A 23590-nucleotide genomic window follows, 5' to 3' on the forward strand; every position below is an offset into this window, starting at 1 on the left:
AGACCCTCCCTTGGGTTCTCTGCTCTTCTCTCTTCCCTAAGCGATCTCATTTACCCCCATGGGTTGAACAGTCATTTCTATATAGATGCCTCCCCAAACTATATATCCAGCCCTAATCTTTCTCTTGAGCATTATTCTTGCCCTGTCTTTTACTTCCTGAATGTCTCAATAGGACCAAAAGTTTTATTTCTCCCTATCAGACAGTGATCTGTCCTCTAGACTTCCCTTTTATGCTGTAGCACCATGTTCCACTCATCCAGGTTGACGACTTCATGATCATTCATGGTTCTTCTCTTTCCCTCATCTCCAAGATCCAACCAGCCCCTAAATCTGGTCAATTCTACTTTCGTAACATCTTTTGCATCTCTTTACTCTTCTCCATTCACAAGCACAACCCTAGCCTTTTAACCTGTGACCCTGCTTCAGGTCTCTCCCCTCCCCAATTTGTCCTCCCCCTACCTTTTAAATTAATAAGGATCTGATCACACTGGCTGATTCTTCAAGGAGCTTCAACAGCTCCTAGAATTGTACCTAGAATAAGATACAAGATCCTCAGCCTGGCATTTCAAGTCTTCCATAAACTAGCACCAACCTCTCTTTGTAGGGTTTTTTTTTTCATATTACTCCCCTTCATACACTCTGTCTTCTAGTCCAAATGGTCCAATGCCAACCCAAACCCAACATTCCATCTTCCACCACTGTGCCTTTGTGGAGGCTGTCCATTCCCATGCCTGGAATACCCTCTGTTCTCAAATGTGCCTCTTGGGACATCTGGCTTCCCTCAAGACTCAGTTCAGGGCCATATCCTAGGTCTTTCTGAGCCTCTGACTCCAGTCCATTTTACTGAAATGACTTTGCATTTACTCATCAGTACACTTGTATCCTTCCCAGTAGATTATAAGATCCCTGAGGGCTGAAAGTGTTTAGCTTTTAGCTTTGTATCTCTAGTGCCCATCACAGTGGGGCACTTAATAAACCTTTGCTGAAAAGAGCTGAATTTAATTGAAAATAATATTATTCAGACCTCCTATTGGCTAATCCTGACATTAGTCAGAGTCTGGATTTTAGCTGTGGCATTTATATACACATGTGGTTCTTTTTCCTGAGGCTGAGCCTTAGAAACCAACCCACAATTGAAGATCTATGCAGCGCTCAGATGACATCAGTAAGGATAGGTTTTCAAAGAATTGGTCCAAGTTGTAGCAATGTCCAAGCTGTAAACGATATGCACATTCTCTCCATCCTCCAAGGCCAGCTGGAATGCCACCTCCTTCAAAGAAGTCTGAAGTGATTTCTCTCTCATCATATCTCGGAGCATTCCTACCCCTTTCACATAGCTGTCTTCTAATTTGTTGGGTATTCATCTGTATTCATGTCTTGGGTGAGGATGGAGAGGGAGGAACCGTATTTTACATCTCTTTATACATGGAGAGAACCACGATTGATTTTCTAGCCTAGCTCCTCAGTTTTGGGCAGAACAGCAATCACCTTATTATTTAGTCATCCCAAACAGGGCAGGTGAGCTTGTTGAAAGAATTAGCCAATGAACAAATGAATGAATGAATAAAGATATCAGCTAGTGGAGAAGTGGCTAGAAATTGTGATTGTGAAATCAGATCGGTTTTACATGAGGAAACTCTCTAATGGGAGATATTATCAGATAGAAAAGAGTTACATATTTCTCAAGTTAAAAAGGCTTCCCTGTCCCTCTTTGGTGTTTTCTGGGTACATGGATTTTGACTCCTGTATCTACGTGCATAAACAAAATACATGGTGTGCCCCATAATCACAAAGATGATAGAAATGAACACCAACAGCCCAAATTGTTGAGGGGCTGGGGCCAGGATGACAAGGATGAAGTGGATAAGGTCCATTAGGTAGTTCATGGAACACTGCACACCATTCACAGTGCCACGTTCTGAATCTGCGATGTTTTCTTGAAGGAGCTGAGTCACAGTGAGGTCAAAGGACCAGAGACCTGCAAGAGAAGGAAATCAAAGTAGATGATATTATAGTCAAAGTGGCCTATTTCAATACTGAAGATGCAAAGTGACCTACTTTAATACTACACTTCCAGAACCTGTGATTGCATGTTCTAGGGTCGTTACTCCACTCCCTCCCCCTCTAATGATATCGATCCTGGCCTATTAAATGCTTCAATAGTTGCCATGGCCAAAAAATTGGTTGCACCACCCTGCAACCAATCTGGTGATGAACCTCTACAAATGCAGCTGGATAGGGCCTAAGACAACAGATATACTGTTAGTTAACAAGATTTTTGGCTTCACGGTTATTTAGAAGAAGTTGCACTCTTTGGGCATTTATAGCTTTCATAGTGCACGGGAAGACTGCTGCATATGTAGTGAGAGGATTGGGGTTCGAATCCTGCTTTACATTAAACTTAGTAGATATGTTATTGTGGGCAAATAATTCCACAAGCCTCAGTTTCCCCTTCTGTAAAATGAGGTTGGACCAGATGATCTGTAAGGTCCCTTCTGGCTTTTGAGGTATGATGCAATCAGTCTGAGGTCACATCCACATCACAATGAAAATTGATGGCTTTAGGGGATATAACACTGACCTGGGATTCAGGAAGAACTGAGTCTAAATCCAGCCCCTGCCCCTGACTAGTCATATGACTCTGAGCAAGCCCCTTAATCTCCCTTAGGCTCCAATTCCTCACCTGTAAAATAGGCATAAAAATAATACTTCCTTCCAGGGCTGTGTTGCACCTCCAAGAATATAGTATATGTAAAGCACTTTGCCATCATTAAAGAATTGTGGAAATGTTAGATATTTTTATAAAGCATCTTTTGGGGAGGACTTGAGATGGGTCAGAGTGACACCTGAAAAGAGGAAAATGCCTGTCTGGATGTAATGGTCAGGTCTGGGACAGAAAACAAAGATCTGGGTTTCAGCCAAAGACAAGGTTTATTAGAACATCCGTCATAATGGGCAGACTCTTAAGGAGTCTGAACGTTAGTGAGCTATTGGCTAGAGTATTAGAATCTGAGCCGAGATCTGGGTTTCACATGGAGTTCCAGCTACAGAAAGATGGTTGTTGGCTTTGCGGGAAGTAAAATCAACTGTCCCTTCCCTAACCCTCAAGAACAATGATTGTGCCTGCACACAGACTTTACAACAATACAAGAAACCATTCAGGAACAGCTAGGTGGAGCAGTGGATAGAGCACCAGCCCTGGATTCAGGAGGACCTGAGTTCAAATCCAGACTCAGACACATAACACTTACTAGCTGTGTGACCCCGGGCAAGTCACTTAACCCCATTTGCCTAGCCAAAAAAAAGAAAAAAAGAAAAAAAGAAAAAGAAAAAAGAAACCATTCAACAGCTTTAACCAGGCCTTACCGATTCTGGCCAAGATCACTCCTGAGAAGAGCAAGATGATGGAGATATATGACTCAGGCTGGTTGCTCTCTTGTGGACCATCCATCAGAACAGTATTATTGGTCCAGTGGATGGTTGAGCGACCAGGAAGGATAGGCTGGTTAATGTTTCTTTCAAAAGGAGAAACATGTACAGTGTTCTCTTTCAGCATCTCGTGACTTAAGGAAGAGTTCTGGCTTAGTGAAAGAGAGAAAATGCCCAAATCAAAAGGACTCCCAGGGGCAAAGACAGAAAACACACAGAGCAGCAAACAGCCTATGTGGAGACAGCTGGAGATGAGGCCCGTGTGAACTAAGCCATAGGACCTTCTTAACCTGGTAAAGGGGATTGTGCCCACAAGACCCGAGAAGGCTGAGATGGCCATAAGGAGGCTGAGAAGGGAGCCCCCGATCCCCTGTGTGTAGGCATAGCCTGTGGTGATACAGTCAAAGCCCAGCACAGTTGTGTACAAGAAGGCTAAACCCAATCCTGCCAAGAAGACAGTTTGCCTGCAATATGTCTTCTAGCCATCACAGCATGTCCGGACTAGGCTTTGTATCTTTCTGAGGCCAAGAGGAAACCTGGAGGTCATGTCCTGCTGGGCTTCCAGAGGAGATGGTGGGTCCTCTGGTCCTTCCAAAGTCTTGGGCATGTTGGCAAACTCATCAATGGTTGGACAAGAATGAATTTCCCCTAAAAAAAAATACAGCCAGAAAGGTTTTAGATCACAGTTATCATAAGAACTTGCTGCTTGTTTTCAAGCCAAACGATGAGGATGTCTGCTTGACTGGTGATGTTGAGAACATGTCATCTCCCCAGTCGCTGCCCAGCTCTATTGAGGACCCATCTATTGTCCCAGACAACTCTGTTCAAAATGTTGGCACTACTCTTGATTCATTGCTTTCCCTTACACAGACTTCCAATCATTTACCCAGTTACATCCATTTTACCTCTATGACATCCCTTGCCTATGTCCCCTCCCTTCTATTCATGTAACCCTAATTATCCCTTGTCTAGATCATTGTGATATTCTAATAATGGATCTCCCTTACATCTTTCTTGTCTCTAATTCTTCACCCACAGAACCAGAAAAAGAATTGGCCCAAGGCCCAGGTCGGATCATGACACTCCTCAGTTCAGAGGTTTTAGTGATTCCCCATTGCCTTGAGTAGTGGTCTCCAAAGTGGTCTCTGGGGCCAAGACTGACCATTCTATGAACCCTGATCTAAATCTCAGACCCAAAGAAAAGTCAGTGTGTGCATCAGGAAATGGGGCAGGTGAGAAGAGAACTGGGCATGTTCTAAAGACAAGTTACCTCACAGGGAGTGTCAAATAAAATTTAGATAGATAGATAGATGTGTGTGTGTTTACATATATACACACATATATGCGTATAATGCTTTGCTTGAAGTGCTATGTAGATGTAGTCTATTATTGTGAATAATAAATTTCTTGAAGTCAGAAAACTTGCTTCCTTTTATGGTTTTTCATTAAGGTAAGAAATCAATTTTTTTCAAGTCTTGGAATTAATAGCCAATAGAACAAAATCATGTGAGTAATCAAAAGAAAAGGTATTCTAAAAAAAGTTTTAAAAGGAAGCCGCTGATTAAGTTCTAGTAGTGGCCAATCCTAGAAGGAGCCAAGGAGTTGGATAGTACTCAGGAGGGATGAGCAGAATCCTAAAAGTGTATTCATTCATTCATTCAGAAAACATTTATTAAGCACCTACTATGTGCCTTGTGCAAGAAGCTGGAGACACGGGGGCGGAGCCAAGATGGCGGAGTGGAAGCAGTGACTTGCTTGAGCTCTCCCCAAACCCCTCCAAATACTCATAAAAAATAGCTCTAAACAAATTCTGAAGCAGCAGAACCCACAAAAAGACAGAGTGAAACAAATTTCTAGCCCAAGACAACCTGGATGATTGATCAGAAAGGTGTATCGCACTGGGCTGGGAGCACAGCGCAGCGCAGCATGGGCATGCAGGCTGCAGCAAACCTGGAGCAGGACTCAGAGGACTGAATCGCGGGCAGCTGTGGAGGTTTCCAGACTCCTCAATTCATGAATGCCAAAGACAACTTAGAAGGTCAGTGGGAAAAGTCTGTTTCTGTCGGTGGTCAGAGAGGAAGGCGGGGTTTCAGCTCCATTCCCCAAGAGCAGGGGCCCTGTGGGGAGGCAGCTGCTTCCCGAGCTTCCAGCCCACAGACTGAGGGGGAATCCAGTGGCTGATCAGAGGGGGACTGCAGGGATCTCTTTGCCAGTGCTGAGGCAGGAATCTCTTGCTTTGCCCGTGTTTGGATCTGGGTCACAGTTCTGGGCGACGGTGCTGAGGTGAGGAGGAACGCTGGCATGGTGGAGCTTGTAGTGGCTGTGGAGAGGAACCCCTCCTCACAGTTACAGGACAGAAAGGAATACTTGTGGTCACAGGCCAGGAAAGGAGTAAACACCTCACCCCTTATCATACCACCTTGGAAGAACTGAAAATTTACAGGTCCCTACAAGTATCTCTGAAAACAGCTGTACAAACCCCTGAAGCTTGGGACAGTACACTCTCCACATTGGAAGCAGACTCTTACCTTAACAAAGAGTTTAAAACTCAAGTAATTGGCTGGGATCATGAGCAAGCAGCGCAAAAAGAGTCAGACTATATTATCTTACTTTGGTGAAAAAGAAGATCAAAATATACAACCAGAAGAAGACAACAAAGTCAAAGCTCCTACATCCAAAGCCTCCAAGAAAAATATGAATCAGTCCCAGGCCTTGGAAGAGCTCAAAAGGGATTTTGAGAAGCAAGTAAGGGAAGTAGAGGAAAAACTGGGAAGAGAAATGAGAGTGATGCAAGAAAATCATGAAAAACAAGTCAACAGCTTGCTAAAGGAGACCCAAAAAAATACTGAAGAAAATAACACCTTAAAAAATAGCCTAACCCAAATGGCAAAAGAGGTCCAAAAAGCCAATGAGGAGAAAAATGCCCTAAAAAGAAAAATTGGCCAAATGGAAAAGGAAGTCCAAAAGATTACTGAAGAAAATACTTCCTTAAAAATTAGAATAGAGCAATTGGAAGACAGTGACTTTATGAGAAATCAAGACACTGTAAAACAAATCCAAAAGAATGAAAAATTAGAAAACAATGTGAAATATCTCATTGGAAAAACAACTGACCTGGAAAATAGATCCAGGAGAGAGAATTTAAAAATTATTGGACTATCTGAAAGCCATGATCAAAAAAAGAGCCTAGACATCATCTTTCAAGAAATTATCAAGGAAAACTGCCCTGATATATTAGAACCAGAGGGCAAAATAGAAATTGAAAGAATCCACAGATCTCCTCCTGAAAGAGATCCCCAAAGGAAAACTCCTAGGAATATTGTAGCCAAATTCCAGAGTTCCCAGGTCAAGGAGAAAATATTACAAGCTGCCAGAAGGAAACAATTCAAGTACTGTGGAAACACAATCAGGATAACACAAGATTTAGCAGCTTCTACATTAAAGGACCGCAGGGCATGGAATATAATATTCCGGAGGGCAAAGGAGATAGGATTACAACCAAGAATCACCTACCCAGCAAAACTGAGTATAATCCTTCAGGGGAAAAAATGGTCATTCAGTGAAATAGAGGACTTTCAAGCATTCCTGATGAAAAGACCAGAGCTGAAAGAAAATTTGACTTTCAAATACAGGACTCAGTGGAACATGAAGAGGTAAACAGGAAAGAGAAATCATAAGAGACTTATTAAGATTGAACTGTTTACATTCCTGCATGGAAAGATGATATTTGTAACTCATGAGACTTTGTCAGTATTAGGGTAGTTGAGGAAAAAATTGTATGATGTATATATATATAGATATATAGATAGATAGATAGATAGATAGAGGGCACAGGGTGAGTTGAAGATTAAGGGGTCATATCTGGAGAATAAAATTAAGGGATGAGAGAGGATGATACTCGAGAAGAAAGGGAGAGGTAGAATGGGGTAAATTATCTCACAAAAAAAAAAAAAGAAAAGTCTCTTACAGTGGAGGGGAAACAGGGGAAGGTGAGAGGGAATGAGGAATCTTATTCTCATAGGATTTGGCTTAAGGAGGGAATAACATACACATTCAATTGGGTATGGAAATCTGTCTTACCCTACAGGAAAATAGGGGGAGAAGGGGACAAGAGAGCAGGGGGTGATAGAGAGGAGGGCAGATTGGGAAAGGGGAATCAGAAGCAAATACTTCTGAGGAGGGACAGGGTCAAAAGAAAGAATAGAATAAATGGGAGGGCAGGATAGGATTAAGGGAAATAAAGTTAGTTTTTCACAACATGTCTACTAAGGAAGTGTTTTGCATGACTGCACATGTACAGCCTATATTGAGTTGCTTGCCTTTTCAATGAGGGTGGGTGGGGAGGGAGGAAGGGAGAAAATTTGAACTAAAGTTTTAAAAACATGTTTTAAAAAAATGTTTTCACATGCACTGGGAAATAAGAAATACAGGAAATGGGGTACAGAAGTCTATCCTGCTCTACAGGAAAATAGAAGGGGAAGGGGATAAGAGAAGGGAGGGGGAGAGATAGAAGAGAAGGCAGACCAGGGGAAGGGGTATTCAGAATGCATGCCATCTTGGGGTGGGGGGAGGGGTGAGAAATTTGGAACTCAAAAACTTGTGGAAGTGAATATTGAAAACTAAAAATAAATAAATTTATATTAAAAAATAAATTAAAAAAAAAAGAAACTGAGGACACAAAAGACAAAACTGCCCAACAAAACTGCTCTGACCTAAAGAAGCTTCCATTGTATTGAAAGGAGGGACTAGTGTCACCTAGTCCAATCCCTCTCCAAATCCCATAGCATCCCTCACAAGCGGTCTCAACTAAAGTCCTTCCAGTCACAAAGAAGTCTCTACCCCTGGAGACAATCCATATTGCTTTTGAACATAGAAAGTACGGCTATAGGAAGCAGCCAGGATCATCATTGCCAGCAACACTTTGAGAAAAAGAGAAGGAAGGAAGGAAGGAAGGAAGGAAGGAAGGAAGGAAGGAAGGAAGGAAGGAAGGAAGGAAGGAAGGAAGGAAGGAAGGAAGGAGGGAGGGAAGGGGCACCTTTTTTTGGTAGTTACAGAAAGTGAGAATAATGATGTTGCCATTTTCTGTAAACACAAACTATTCCTGTTATAGAGATTAGTGGACTTGCATTTGAACACAATATGTTGCACTGTGCTATAATGAGGCTGGTCTGGAGTCAGGAAGACTTCTCTTCTTGAATTCAAATCCAGCCTCAGACACTTACTAGCAAGTCACTTAACCTTGTTTGCCTCAGTTTCCTCATCTATAAAATGAGCTGGAGAAGGAAATGACAAACCACTCCAGTATATTTGCCAAGAAAACCCCAAATGGGGTCATGAAGAGTCAGATATAACTGAAAATGACTGAACAACAACAATACGTTTCCATTTCTGGAAAAATTTTTGTTTGGTCTTTGTATCAATCATCCCCCATACCTGGAACATGCTCCCCTTTATCTCTGCCTCAGAGAGTTTCTCTCTTCCTTTAAGACGCAGCCCAAGCACCATTTTCAACATAAAGCTTGTCCTGATCCCCCATTGCCCCCCCAATCATGTTGTATTAAAATACTTCGAATGTACTCTCTTAATATTTATGCTGTATGTACTTTATGTATACTTGTTGTCTCCTCCATTAGAATGTAAAGGCATGAGTTGGGATTATTAAATTCTTGAAAGAGCTTAATTAATACCTGTCACCTGATTGATTGATAGATCCCTATGAAGTGGGGAAGGATCAGTTTTGTTTCCTCCCTGGTACCCCATTGAGTACTTCCTAAGCAAGCAGGTGGGAACTTCTGTAGAAATAATTACTCTCAAAAGCTACATTTTCTAAAACACTCTTCTGACTCAAAGATCCCACTGCTAGGTATGTGCCCCAGGAAGTCATTGGGGAAAAAAGTCTCATAGACACCAAAATATTGGCACTTTTTTATGATGGTGAAGAACTGGAAACAAACATGCCCATACATTGGGGAATGGCAGTAACAAGTCATGGGCCATAAATATAATGGAATATTACTGTGAGAAATAGTGGACATGATGAAAACAAAGAAGCTGGAAAGCTTGCATGAACTGATGCAAAGTGAAGTAAACAGACTCAGGAAAATAACATGTACAATGGCTTCAACACTGAAAATAACAACAACCACAAAACAATCTAAAATGAATATACTAAGCAAAATTGCAAAGAATAAGCTTGGTCCCAAAGAAAAGATAAAGGGAGTCCCCTCCACAACTCCTTTGCGCAGGTGGGGGAGGAGGTCCATAGGTGTGTAATGTTACATACTATGGCAGAGGGGTTTTTTGTTGTTGTTGAATTTTCTGTCTTCCTTTTTTGTCTTTTTTAAATCCTTTTTGTTTTTTAAATAAACAATGATTTATTGGGAGGGTGTGAGAGAGGGATACAGGGGAAATGTAGGTGCTGTAAAAACAAACGATATAAATCAAAATCTACTTAGAAAATGTCACATTTTCAGATGGGAAGTTGAGAGTGAATATCTCTCGAGGGACAGAAAGTAGAAGCCGATGGAATGACAAAAGCTAAGGAAGAAGGCCAAGTCAGGAACCACAGTGAAGTGAAAATTGCCTCGAGAGCTGATGAGCTCCAGTTGCCTTTTTAGGAAGCTGTCCCCTGTGCACCTCCGGGGTTTTGCGGCCAACTGAGGGACTAGCTGATAAACTTAGACGGGAAGAGGAACTCCACCAGCAGAGACACCAAGTTCCATCCCAGGATGAAGCCACAACCAATGACGTTAGATGCCCATGTCATCACCTGTCCCACAGAGAGGGGGGCAAAGATGTTGATGACTTGGTCCATCCTTCGAATCGTTGCGTTCATGCCTAGAAAGAAAAGTAAACCAAAACGTTTCACTGTGCAGTAAGCTGAGATCCCCATCCCCAATGGCCAAGAATCATTTAAGATATTGAGGGTCCCTTCTAGTGCTCAAGGTCTGTGCCAAACTATTGATTCATCAGAGGCGTGTAGAGCACAGGGATGGTCAAGTACCATTCTCCGTTTTTATGGAGGAGAAAACTGAGGCTCAGAAAGGGGACTTGAGCATATAACTAGTTAGTGGCAGAGACGGGAGCGAATTCCAGGTATCACGACCCTTGGTCAACTGTCTTCATCACAATGCTTGACATGATGTGAAAATACAAATACAAGCAAGTTAAATACTCCCAACCACAGTGTGCATCACCTTAGTGTAGCTTAAAAGCTAGGACCAGCAAAAAAGGGCCAGCCTTGCGTAGTGGGAAATGCCTTGTATTTGGTCAGTAGCCTTTGAATCATAGATCGAGATCAGGATGGAACATTAGAGGTTAAAGTCATCCAGTCCCCTCCAATTCATCCTGCACTCAGCTGCCAAAGGGATTTTCTAAATCAAGAGTTTAATCATGTCATCCCTCTACCTCCCTGTTATTTTCAGGATCAACTATAAAGTCATCTGGTATTTAAAGTTCTTTACAACCGGTACTCTCCTACCTTCTCAGCTTTACATCCTCCACAAACTCCAGCACTCCACACTCATCTAGTTCCAGTTTCTCAAACACAACACTCCATCTCCCATCTCCACACCTTTGCACTGGCTGTGTCTCATGCCTGCCATGCCCTGTCTCCTCATTGCCACCTCCTAGCTTTCTGGTTTCTTTCCATACACAGCTCGAATTCATCTTTCCATAGGAGGTCTTTCCTGGTGCTAATATCTTCTCTCTGAAATTCCCTCCCATCTATTTCCTATACATCTTGTCTGTATGGTTCTTTGCATGTTTTTTCTCTAATGAGAATGTGAGGTCCTTGAGAATAGGGAACATGTTTTCGGGTTTCTGCCTTTTTTGCGTTCTATTTGAATGAGTTATTCTTGATAACTGGGGGCTAAAGAGGTGGCATGGGGTAGCTGAGAAAGAGCTGGCCTCAGAGCTAGGAAGTCCTAGGTTCAAGTACTGTCTGTAACATATACTAACTGTGTGACTCTAGATGAGTCACTTAGGGCTTCTCAAGACCCTCGGCAAATTTTTTTTAGACTGTAAGGTGTGGCCTGAATTAACTGAGGGAATTTTCTCAACAGGAATCCCCTATACCTAGGAAACCACAGTCTGCCCCCCTCTTCCTCACTACATTTCAGCACTCTTAGTAGAGGTCCAGTCACCCTGCCCTAGTTATAGCTCCCACAGCCACAGATTTTCCTCGTGGGCTCTACTGAATTTGCTCATCATCCTTTTTGGGGAAGAATTCATTAAGAGCCTAGGCAGTCCTTAATTTCTGTTGCCCAAGGCAATAAAGTATTTTTGTGGTGACCCATCTGTGAGTGAAGCATTGGCTTGGACTTACCAGCCAGCTGGCTTCTATTGTCCCCAGTGATGACCACGATCCAGTCTCTCTGAATGGTGATGGTCAGGGCTGTGCTGGCCAGGTTGGCCAGATCTGCTAAGATAATCACTGCCACATAGCAGGCCACCTAAGGGTAGGGGTTGGAAAGCAGAGTTTGCAATCCAAGAATAGGCTTCCATAGGCAAATGCTTTCTCTGGTTTTTTAGCTGACACTCCTACCCAAGCCAGCATGAACGGCAAGTCCTCCTAGTGACAGCTTCGACTTAGGGGGCGGCAGAAAGTACTGTTCCGTTGACTTGATGAGCTTTCTTCCTGCCCACTCCATCAGTGCCAGATCTGATGCTAATTTTGGTCCTGCAGACAGGAGCCCACAATTCTGTTGTCTTTGCATGTCTGTGATTTAGGGTCTGATTCACAGCTTCAAGGTAAAAAGTAATACTAAAGAAAGACTAGCTAGGTTTAAAACCCAAATCCCCAGAATGCTACAGAACAGGCAAGTGCCACTGACACAGCTGGGCTCTCTGAAGTGTCATTTCATTGCGCAAGAGGAAGACGCGCACGCACATACCATGAGCCAGCCCTGCCAGATGCCTTCAAGCTCGCTTTGGTAGGAGAACACCAACATCAGCACGACGCAGCAGGCAGCGACCGAGGAGTTCTGAAGGAACAGGGATGCATGGGCCACTGGTGGTAAAGGAGATAACCTGCTCAGAACAGTCCTCCGGGTCTTTACCAAAGAGAACCAATTCCCTGCCATGTAACATAGGCATACACATTTAACCAGATCCCTCTGCCTGCCCCAAGCAACATTTTGATCCACATCTGTTACACTGTAATCCAACAAGGTTATATTTTCATGAAGTAGATGCAGCAGAAATACACGTCCACTGTTCAGACCAGCATCTAGTACCATATCCCACAATCCATTCTAAATGAATCAATAACCTATACCAGATATTAGGGGATAATGGAAGGTCATATCTTTCAACACTCTGACTAGACCAAAATTCCTAACCAGATTAAGGCTAGAGGAGATTATGAAAGACAATTTAGATTATAGAAATAGGATGGTTTGCATGAACTTAGTCTGACAATGGAGGGTCTCATAACCGGTAAGATGGCTCTGAGGTGATGAACTCTTTGACCAGGAAATCCAGGCAACAAAAGAAAATGGCAAAATAATTCTCAAGTCTTCTGCTTTCTCAGTGATGATGATAGAGAGGCAAAGAAACAAGGAAGAAGAGAGTGCGCACATAACTGACCAATTAGAGATGCAAATCAGCTAACTCTTCAGAATGGACCATCTCCATACTGCCGGCACCCTGAAGCCACAGGGCTGACTAACTTCCAGTAGGGAAGAAGGAAAGGCTGAAGGTGTCCCACATCTCGGACCACTCTCAACCCCCCTCAACTGACTTTACATTTTCTTTGTATTTACTTTGCATATATTTGTATATCTGTGTCTATTTGTTACTTCTAATGGAACATAAGCTTCTTCAGGGCAGGCACTACTTAACTTTTATCTTTGTATTCTCAGGCACCATTAGGTTATATGGCAGGGAATTGATTCTCTTCTGTAAATACTGATAGATGGATTGACTAGGTCATTTAAGAAGAGGGTGAGAGAGAGAGAATCAGTGGCCAAAAGCTCTAGGGAGATCTATGTTTAATTAGATAAGTCCAGAAACAAATCTGAGTTTATCTGATGAATTACAATAACATAAGTGCATATCTCAAAATATGAGTGGCTCTGGAATATCAATGTGAGTACTCCATCCAAAAGTGCAGATAGCAGCTTATGGGAGCCTTTTTGTCTCTTAGGACTCTTGTCCACGTCTTCCCTTAAGTCCTTGATGGGAGACCTACCCAGCACATAGAAGGCTTTCTGTGGATACCAATGGAATACTCAGGCAGTCCGTTTTTCTGTCACTCATCGCTTGCTAGATGACCAGTGCATCTTCTTTTCCAGGCTTTGGTCAGATATCGCTTTGATATGTCTTACAATTCTTATTGGTAATGAATTAGTCTAATCACACCATGCTCACATTTCTCCATTGCCCTTTGGGTGACTGCCAACAAACTCGGAGCTCTGTTAGATGGTGAGTTCCTTGCCTTCTGTCTCTTTTCGTATCCCCAGAGAGCAGCACAATGTCTGGCCCGCCGTAGGTACCTACTAAATGTTTATTAGATTAAATTGCATTGGAACCCAAAGTCATGGTACCCTGAAGGTAGCTAGGGGCACAGTGGATAGAATGTGGACCTAGGAATCAGGAAGATGTCACTTCAAATCTTGCCTCATACACTTATTTAGCTGTGTGACCTTGAACCATTCACATAACCTCTCTCAGCCTCAGTTTCCTCATCTGCAAAATAAGAGTAATATTGTGAAGACCTAATGAGACAATATAGGAAAAGCGTTTTGCACCCCTTAAAGCATATAAAAGTGCTAGCTATTATTATCATCAATCGATCAATCATGTCTTAACCTCAGTTAAGTCACATGGAAAATGCAAATAATAACAGCACCTCCTAGGGTTGTTGTGAGGACCAAAGGAGATCATTCTTGTAAAATGTTTAGCACATGTTGAAGTGCTATGTTAGGGTTAGCTATTATTTGTTAAACAGCTACCATGGACAGGCACCATGTTAGCCAATGGACAATGAATTACCTTTGTTTCTCGGTTTTCTGTCAATCCAGTCTCCAATTAAAACCCCAAACACCAGCACTGAGCCAGCCACCACTAAGCCAAAAACTGCTGTCAGGAGAAGGTTGCGTCCATATAACTCTATCAGGAACACAGACAGAGCAAAGTGCCACATTCTATCTCCCTACAAGGCAGCAAAGGGCAAAAGGAAAAAAAAGAGTTCAAGGTTGGGGATTGTTCTTCCTACTGGGACCAATGAAATTAAATTGTGAATAAGATATATCAACAGTGGGGACAGACCATCTTGCTGGGGTTTTCCAGAATTATGAAGGCAGGACAACATTTTCCTACGATACAGCCAGCTGTCATCTACCCAGTGCAGTGAGGAAGAAAGAAGAGTGGATTTGGAGTCAGGGGACCTGGGTTCCTATCGCTTCCCTCCCTGGGCCTCAGTTTCTCCATCTGTAAAATGAAGGGGTTGGAGCAGGTGGCCTCTGAGTGTCCTTCCCATTTTAGATCTATGGTTCTAGGGGTGGGCAGGTCAGCTCCCTTCCCCGGGCCTTGGTTTCCTCATCTATAAAGTGAAGGGGTTGGATGTGACCTCAAAGATCCCATCCTCTCGAAATCTAAGATCCTAAAACATTCTGAAATGACCCAACCTCAAGATTGTTTGTGAAATTCTGGTTATTCTCAACCTCGTAGCTCTCTTGATCATTCAAAACACAAGAATCGTTATTTGACTTCATCTTACCCATATAGAAAGAGCACAGCTGACATAAACCAAAACTCTTGGCCCCAGGAGGGAGTTCAAAGTTGCCCCTAAAACACACACAACCAAACCATGAGAGACATTTCCATGTAAATCTTGTCAAAGACACACTTGGTTTATTTCTGCTACGCAAAGGACAACCGGGTGGCTCCTGCCTCACAGGAGTGGAAAAGGATTTGAGAGCCCAGCTGGTGGTGTTCCTATACCACTGCCGAGGGCACCCCGGAGGTCTGAAGCAGGCTCCTCTGGATCCCAGGAAGGGCCCTCAGGACCCTCCCAGAGAGGCGCACATAACCTGGGGGTGGGGGGCCACCAGGCTCTGTAGTTGTTAGAAGCCACATTCAAAGCCTTGTCCTTTGTGCTTCTCTTCCGTGGTCACCAATGGGTTCATTTCAGCATGGAGCAAGGCCCAGTTTTCCAACAGTGCATATAGCTCAGGATTCAGCACCTGAGTTCAAATCCTGCTTCAAATACTTTCTAGCTGCAACATTCCCAGGCAAGTCACTTTATCTCTTAATCAAACAAGCAACAATCATCAAGCATTTTCTTATAATGGTCCAGGAACTCAGTAAGCACTGAGGAGGCAGTTTCTTCATCTGTAAACTGGGAACAATAATAATACTTCTAACATCTACTTTGCAGGAGAGAATTTGTGTAAAGCTCTTTGGAAACATCAAACACTCATGTGCACCGTCAATCGTTATCAAGGAGAATGAAGGGCAAGGAACCTGTTTCTAGCTCAGGAATCTGCCTCTTGAACATTGAGTGGAACAGAATGCCCAAAGGGCAAATTGCAGACCTAGGAAGTATGGCTCACATTTCTAGCCCGAGGCTTCTGTCACAATAAGCCTGTGGCATGGGGAATGTGGGCATAATTCTTCTCATTTTACAGAACAGGACACTAAGACTCATCAGGGTGAAGTGACCTAGCCAGGGTCAAAGAGCTAGTAAGAATCAGAGCCAGAATCGGAACCCAAGTCTTGCTTCAAGGACAGTGTACTTCCCACCATATCACGCTATAGTTTAAGAACATGACCTTGTAATAATTGCACAAAAACCGATCACCGTGCCGTAATTTAATAGCACAGAACCTTCCAAGAGGCAGAAAAGGTTGAATTCCATTGATAATTTTTTGAAAATTTCCCTTACACCACACGTTTGGAAACTGTGTGGATGGTACTCTCTGACAAGAGAAGAACTAAAGTCAGTTTCTAGTGACTGGGATCTCTCTCTGCCTCTCTGTGTTTCTCGTGTCTCTGTCTCTTGTCCCTCTTTCTGTCTCTCCCTCTGTCTCTCTTTTTCTGGGTGTCTCTGTCTCTATCTCTCCGTAGCCCTCCCTACACTCAGCTCGGTGTCGAGGGCTGTCAGAGAAAGTCAAGGACACAGCCCAGACCCAGGTAACAGCCTGGTTTTTAATTTAAAGGCATTTTCAGTTATGGAGAGAAAATAAACAGTTTGCCCTCAAGTGAAATAGGAAACAGAATCCACTTTGGCAGCTGGAGCCTTCAATTTAAATGGAAGTGACTGAATTGAGAGCTTGAAGCATATTTTCGTTAATAATTAAGCAAAGGGGCTTTTTTTCTCCCTCCATTTCCTTGTGGCCACTAAGATCATGCTTCTGCCTCCACTCTCTTGAACTCCAACAGATCTCCAAAGAAAAGTCCCAGCTCTGAACTGCAGGGAGAGACCTGATTAAAGTGTTAGCCTCGAAGGCCATGGTCAGTCACCAAAGTGGCTGGCCCATTTATCTCCCTGGGTGGGAGCCCTGCAGGAATTCACATTTGTAAAATTCTCTGGGATTGTCAACTGGAAAGTGTTTCTGTTGCATTCAGTACCCTTTGAAAATCCATCATGAAGAGAAGCCTTCCCCCTTAAGCAATGGATGCTATGCAGGCTCTTCAGAAATGTGAGACTCTTTGGATTGGGGAGTTCACTTCACCCTAAACCCCATGCTTTGCAATTTAATCTCACAAATGAAAGGAAGCAGGAATCACTAGTGAAAACAGAACAAGAGATGACATTTTACAGTCGTTGCTCTAAATAGACACTAACAAGGTATTTTTAATATTCAATTCAATTAGGCAACAAGAAACCACTCCGAGAGAGCCTTTGGAAAACAGGCCAAATTGCTTAGTGACATTTAAATTAGAAAAATTCTGTTTTTGCGGCACATCATTACACAAGGAACAAATGAATGAAAAAAACCCCATTCATTTTACTTAATCAAATCCCCCCACACCCAGCGGCACTGCGTAATTTCAGACTGATGATGTTAACGTTGCAATGTTTCCAACCCAGAGAGAGATGGCTTCTTTTCCCGACCGAGCCAGCTTTTGAGAGTGAAGCTTTATTGGCGACCTACCTAAACGTCTCTTTTCTCTCCTAATTTGTCTGGTGCCTACGATTTCACTCAATTTCTCTTTATTTCCACAGTCTTTGATATCGTTGCCTTCTCTCATCATTACTGCGTACTGTGAACAAGAGATTTTAGAGAATGACAGATTTATTCAGGGGACTGCGCATTGTCGTAAACTGCGAGAAATTAACAAGCTCTCCCCTTAATTCCAATTGGATTTCCCCTAAAAACCGCTCCCACTTGATTCTTTCAACTGGAATAAGTTAATTGTACAATCTATTATAAGGTCTACTGCATAGGAATAAAGTCGAAGTACTCGTCAACAAACGAGGCATGTTAATAATGCCCCAAACCAATTACTCAGGGGAAGTACATCTCCGTCAGCAGCAATTAAAAGCTTTTGCAGTTTTAATTTATCAAAGAGACAGAGAGAGAGACAGAGAGAGAGACAGAGAGACAGAGAAGAAAAAGAGAGAGAGAGGAGACAGAGAGAGAGAGAGAGAGGGAGAAAGAGAGAGAGAGAGAGAAAGAGAGAGAGGAAGGAAAACACACACACACACACACACACACACACACACAGTTGTAAAGTAAACAGCCCTTCATTAAACACATTATGTTTTTCCACTTTAATTATTCAACAGAGTAAATTGATTACATTTGCTATAATTAATGAAAGTTTTAAAGTGAAAAGAAAACCATGAGCACATTTACAAGAACACAGCCATGAGCCTCAAATGTTTGCTCGCACCTGCTAAGAATTTGATTTGAAATAAGAAGCATCTGAAACGTGGTGAATCGTTTTACTTACCCAGTGTAGGCAGCAGGGTGGAGTTCTTCATGGGTGTCAGCTTTGAGCCCAATCTTGATTTCCCATTCACCCCTCAGAGACCATGTGCAAAGATGGAGCAGGTCAGTGAAAGCCTTCTAAAACTTACATGTGCCCTTGTCCACACACGTACCCCATTGTACCAAAAGTGCTGGGTGTGCAAATGCTTCCTCTGGGTCATCAGATGAAAAGCCAGCAGTTTCTGCTCCCCGTGACAGGCTAGTAGAACATAATAAAAACTGGGCTCATCTGCACTGTCTCAATCTAAGTGCTGGGCCAAGGGAATGTGGTAGACAGTCCTGAGTCCGGTCTCTCTCCTGCTGAAATCTGCATGGAGGGAAAACCAGGGAAATGCCAGGGCAGACACACTCAGCCACCTCTCTTTGGGTGTGTTCCCAAAACTTGGCATGTCAAATCTAGAGTAGAAATTGCAGGAATATTATTGATAATGAATTGAATAAGGCACCAGACATAGAGTGCTACCCAAATGTTAGCTCTGAAGGAGGTTGTTTCTCTAAGGTTTGCTGTTATACTTTCCCAGCATCCTCAGAATAACTCTGTTGTTAATAACGTCCCAAAGTGCCACATTTTTATCTCCATTCTAGAGTTGAGAAATCTGGGCTAAAAGGGATGAGGAGAGTGACTTGTCCAAGGTCATGCTACTAGACAGCACCTGAAGTGGAATTGGAACCCAGATCTTCTTGACCCCAAGCCCAGCAGTCTCCCTGCAACACCATGAAATGAGGAAAGTGGTCAATAAAGAACATCCTTTACGATACTCGAGTGCGTGTAGGGTGCACCATCCAGTCAAGCACAAGGCAGGTGCTCCATAGAAGGGTGTGGGTGGTTGGCACCCTCTCAGTTCCCATGCCAATGGCCTTTGCCATTGCATACAGCCCCATCCTTCCCAGTACCTGGTACTCTTAGCTGGTCAGAGCCTCATCAGGGTCCCCTTATTAGACCTGTCTCATACAGTTAACCTCTCAGCCCACTCTCCTCAGGATCCCCACTTACGTTTTCTATACCTCATTTGCTCTATGTTCTCTTTTTCCTTTCTGCTTATTGTTGGTTAATTTGTGCTACGGTGTACATGTCTTAATGGACCACCCCTCAAAGGGGTAGTTACCACTAAAAAGGGGTATTCCTCTAATTCAAAGGAACTGGTGGTAACATTCCAGAGAGTGGCCCCTGGGAGAGGCTGCTAGGTAAAATGTTAGGTGGAGGAAGCATTCCTAGCCCCCTCTAAGCTCACACATCATAGAAGGAATAACTTTGGCTCAGTAGCATTTCATAAGGCTGGCATTATAAGTCTTACTATCCATGACTGCAACTAAGTGACTTGCCCAGGGTCACACAGCTAGTAAAATGAGCTCGGACTCAAACCTACTCTTCCTGACTCCATATCCCTCTGGCCATCATGAAGGACTGGGGAGTGAGAAAACCTGCTTTTGATCAGAGTGTAAATGTGTTCCCAAGGCAGTAACATTTCACAAGCCCTTCCTGCACTTTTAAAAACCATTGTTCTGACCTGGTTAAGCACTAGGTGGGCTCCACTATGCAGGATCTAAAGACACTCACTTGGGACACCTAAAAACAGATGGTAGAACTTCTGTGCTGGGGCCTGGAGGCAGAGGCAGCTCCTCCAAGAAGTCCGTACCTCTATCAGTTTAGAGAAAGGAAAGGAGAGAGATGCTGATGTCACTGTTGTCCTCTGTCCTTCTCAGATCATGCCTGGAGTCCGAAATTTTGGGGATAGGGATTAGATTTGGAATTTCGCTGACCTAGGCACTTTCCCAATGAAGACATTTCCTCTACCAGGGTAAGTCTTCACTTTCTCTTCAGCTTAGCACCTTAGAAAGGTGCCTAGAAGTCTTTCCCAAGCCCCTTCATGCTGGCATCTTCTCACTGAGATTCTCTCCACCTCTTCTCCTTTACATCTTCTTTGTATATAGTTTGCACATCCTCTTCCCATTAGGCTGTGAGTGCCTGGAAGGTGATAACTAATTTTACCTTTCTTTGGATCTCCTGTGCTTAGCATATTTCCTGACAAACAGTAGATACTTTTTTTAAAAAAGGCTTGTGACTTAGCCTAGAGAACTGAGATATTAAGTGACACACATGCTCATATGCACGATTCGAAGCCAGGTTTTCCTGGCTTCTTGTAGAGGGTGGGATTTTGCCACTGCTGCTGTTTGCTCTTTGTTCTGGAAGAGGACCATGACGTCAGGAAGGTGATGCCAGGACATGCAAGTGAATTGGATTTAAGTGAGGTAAGGATGTGATACCCTATGTGGACAGAGGGAAAGGAAGGAAGGAAGGAAGGAAGGAAGGAAGGAAGGAAGGAAGGAAGGAAGGAAGGAAGGAAGGAAGAAAGAAGAAAGAAAGAAAGAAAGAAAGAAAGAAAGAAAGAAAGAAAGAAAGAAAGAAAGAAAGAAAGAAAGAAAGAAAGAAAGAAAGAAAGAAAGAAAGAAAGGAAGAAAGAAAGGAAGAAAGGAAGAAAGAAAGGAAGAAAGGAAGAAAGAAAGGAAGCTGTGTTTCCCAACTGGTCAGTTCCAATTTGGTCCTCAGTGGGCAGCTCCTTCTCTACTCACAGAGGTTGCTGTTTATCCTTCATTCTGGAAGAGAACCATGACATCAGGAAGGTGATGTCCCAACACATAAGTGAATTGGATTTAAGTGAGGGAGGGTTGTGCAAAGTCACCAGCCTCACTTTCACCTCCAGAGCCATCTGGGCCCAATGGCCAAATACAGATCAATATGACTGGAGATGTGCTTTGGATGCAGTGAGGATCCTTGGCATTTTCAAGCTAAGGTCCTAAACAGGTCTCAGAGGGTGGGATTTTACCTGGGACATGAAGGAAGCCAAGAGGTGGAGAGGAGGAGTAAGAGCATTGTAGACATGGGAAACAACCTGAGAAAATGCCTGGAGCCAGGAGGTGGCTGTCTTATTCCAGGAGCAGTGAGGAGGCCAGGGTCACGGGATGCAGACTATGTGGTGGGGGGGGAAGGAGGAGGGAGACAGGGAGAGAGACAGAGACAGAGAGGAGAGAGAAAGAGAGAGAGAAGAGACAGAGTGAAAAGACAGAGAGAGGAGACAGAGAGAGAAAAGATAGAGAGAGAGAGAAGAGAGAGAGAGAGAGAGAGAGAGAGAGAGAGAGAGAGAGAGAGAGAGAGAGAGAGAGAGAGGGAGGAGGGAGGGAGAGAGAGAGAGAGAGAGAGAGAGAGAGAGAGAGAGAGAGAGAGAGAGAGGGAGGGAGGGAGGGAGGGAGAGAGAGAGAGAGAGAGAGAGAGAGAGAGAGAGAGAGAGAGAGAGAGAGAGGGAGGGAGGGAGGGAGAGAGAGAGAGAGAGAGGGAGAGAGAGAGAGAGAGAGAGAGAGAGAGAGAGAGAGAGAGAGAGAGAGAGAAGACAGAGAAAGAGAAGAGAGAGAGAAAAGACAGACAGATCTTTGCTTTAGGAAGATTAATTTGACAGTTGAATAGAGGGTATTCTAAAGACCAACTTAAAGGCTATTGCAATAGTCCAGGGCTGGGATGCTGAGCATGTAGCAGGTGGCAACAATGTCAGAAGACAGAAGAGGATACAAAGAGTTACAAAGGTAGAAATGAGAGAACTTGGCAAAAGACTGGATAGAGAGAGGGAGGCAAGGAGAGAGTCTGAAGTGGAGGATAACACCTAAATTGTAAATCTGGGTGACTGGGACAATGTGGGTTCCCTCAATAGTAATAGGGGAGTTAGGAATGGGGAGATTTTGAGGGGAAAGAACTATAATGAATTTAGCCTTGGACGTGTTGATTTTAAAATGTCTATCTGACATCCAGCTTGAGATATCTAATAGGGAGTTGGAGATGCTGAGCTTAGGAGAGAGGTTAGAGCCAGATAAATCATCAGCATAGAGGAGGTAATTACATCCACCAGAGCTGATGAGATTGCCAGGTGAAATGGTTTGGAGGAAGAGAAGAGGACTCAGGACAGAGCCTTGGGGGATGACTACAACTACAGTTGTCACCTGGATGAAGGTCCAGGAAAGGAGCCGTCAGGTTGGAGGAGAATCAAGATAATGAGTGTCATGGAGACCGAGAGGGAGGCAGTTAATGGAAAAGAAGAGGATGATCCTCGCTGTCAGACACTGAAGAGAAGTCAGGAAGGATAAAGGTTGGAAAAAAGGCCATTCGCCTTGGTAATTAGGGGAACTTTAGAGAGAGCAGTTTCAGCTGCGTGATGAGGTCGGAAGCCAGACTGCAGAGAGAAGTGAAGTGAGGGGAGGAAGTGCAGGTGTCTATTGTTAGTGGCGTTCTCAAAGAATTTCGCTGCCCAGGGAAGAAGGTGAGAGATGGGACAGTAGTTAACAGGGACGGATGTATCAAGTGAGGGGGTTTTGAGGATGAAGGAGACATGGCCATGTTTGTAGGCAGTGGGGAGGCAGCCAATAGGTAGGAAGAGACTGAAGATGAGAGAATGGGGATGACAGAAAGGTCAATCTGCCAAGAATACAGGACAGAATGGGATCACTTGCACACGTGGCACAGTTTACTTTGGCAAGGAGAAAGGTCACCTCTTCATGTGAGACAGGGATAAAGGATGAGATGGTGCCAAAAGGCATCTGGCTGATGTGAGGTAAGGGGGAAGGGGTAAGAAGGGGCTCTTACAGCCAATGACCCTAATGTTTTCGGTGAAATGGGAGGCAAGGTTCTCAGTTGAGGCTGAGGGAGTGGAGATGGGATGTTTGAGGAAGGATGAGATGGTTTGGAAGAGCTCTGCAGTGAAGGCTTTCTCAAATTTGTTCAGCAACAGGGAAGGGAATATGCATTTACATAGCACCTACTATGTGCCATGCACTATGCTAAGCACTTTTATGTAAACAGATATTATCTCATTGATCCTCACATCAGCCCTGAGAGGTAAGTGCTATTATTAGCCCCATTTTACAGATGAGCTAACTGAGGCAAACAGAAGTTAAGTGACTTGCCTAGTGAGTAGGTATCTGAAGCTGGATTTGAACTCAGATTTTCCTGATTCCAGGTCTAACAATCCATCCGCTGTACCACTAGCTGCCTCAAGTGATTAACAGCTAAAGCAGTGGATGGCAGGTATGATCCGAGACTGAGGCTTAAAAGGGCAAGATCACTGAGAGGCTAAGGAGTGTGGAGGGAGGAGGGTAGCCAGTACAGGAGTGATGACCTGGCTGAGGAGTGGAGGCATGGGAGACCATGGTGAGTACAGACAGCAGCCACCATCCTC

The 23590-nt window shown here is 43.7% G+C and overlaps 1 protein-coding gene across 1 annotated transcript; it reads right to left on the reverse strand.

Annotated features, from left to right (window-relative positions):
* Positions 1 to 1562: 1562 nt before the first annotated feature.
* Positions 1563 to 17634, reverse strand: LOC110213019 (ferroportin-like). The gene is given in 9 exon segments (XM_078150777.1): positions 1563 to 1978; positions 3367 to 4077; positions 10013 to 10105; positions 10108 to 10266; positions 11756 to 11882; positions 12324 to 12439; positions 14425 to 14584; positions 15152 to 15219; positions 17532 to 17634. Coding segments are annotated over 9 exon segments (1830 nt in total). The 5' UTR covers positions 17632 to 17634; the 3' UTR covers positions 1563 to 1682.
* Between the last annotated feature and the right edge of the window lie 5956 nt (positions 17635 to 23590).

Source organism: Phascolarctos cinereus, unplaced genomic scaffold (assembly GCF_003287225.1).
Source record: "Phascolarctos cinereus isolate Bilbo 61053 unplaced genomic scaffold, phaCin_HiC Scaffold_1;HRSCAF=81, whole genome shotgun sequence".
NCBI classification, from domain to species: domain Eukaryota; kingdom Metazoa; phylum Chordata; class Mammalia; order Diprotodontia; family Phascolarctidae; genus Phascolarctos; species Phascolarctos cinereus.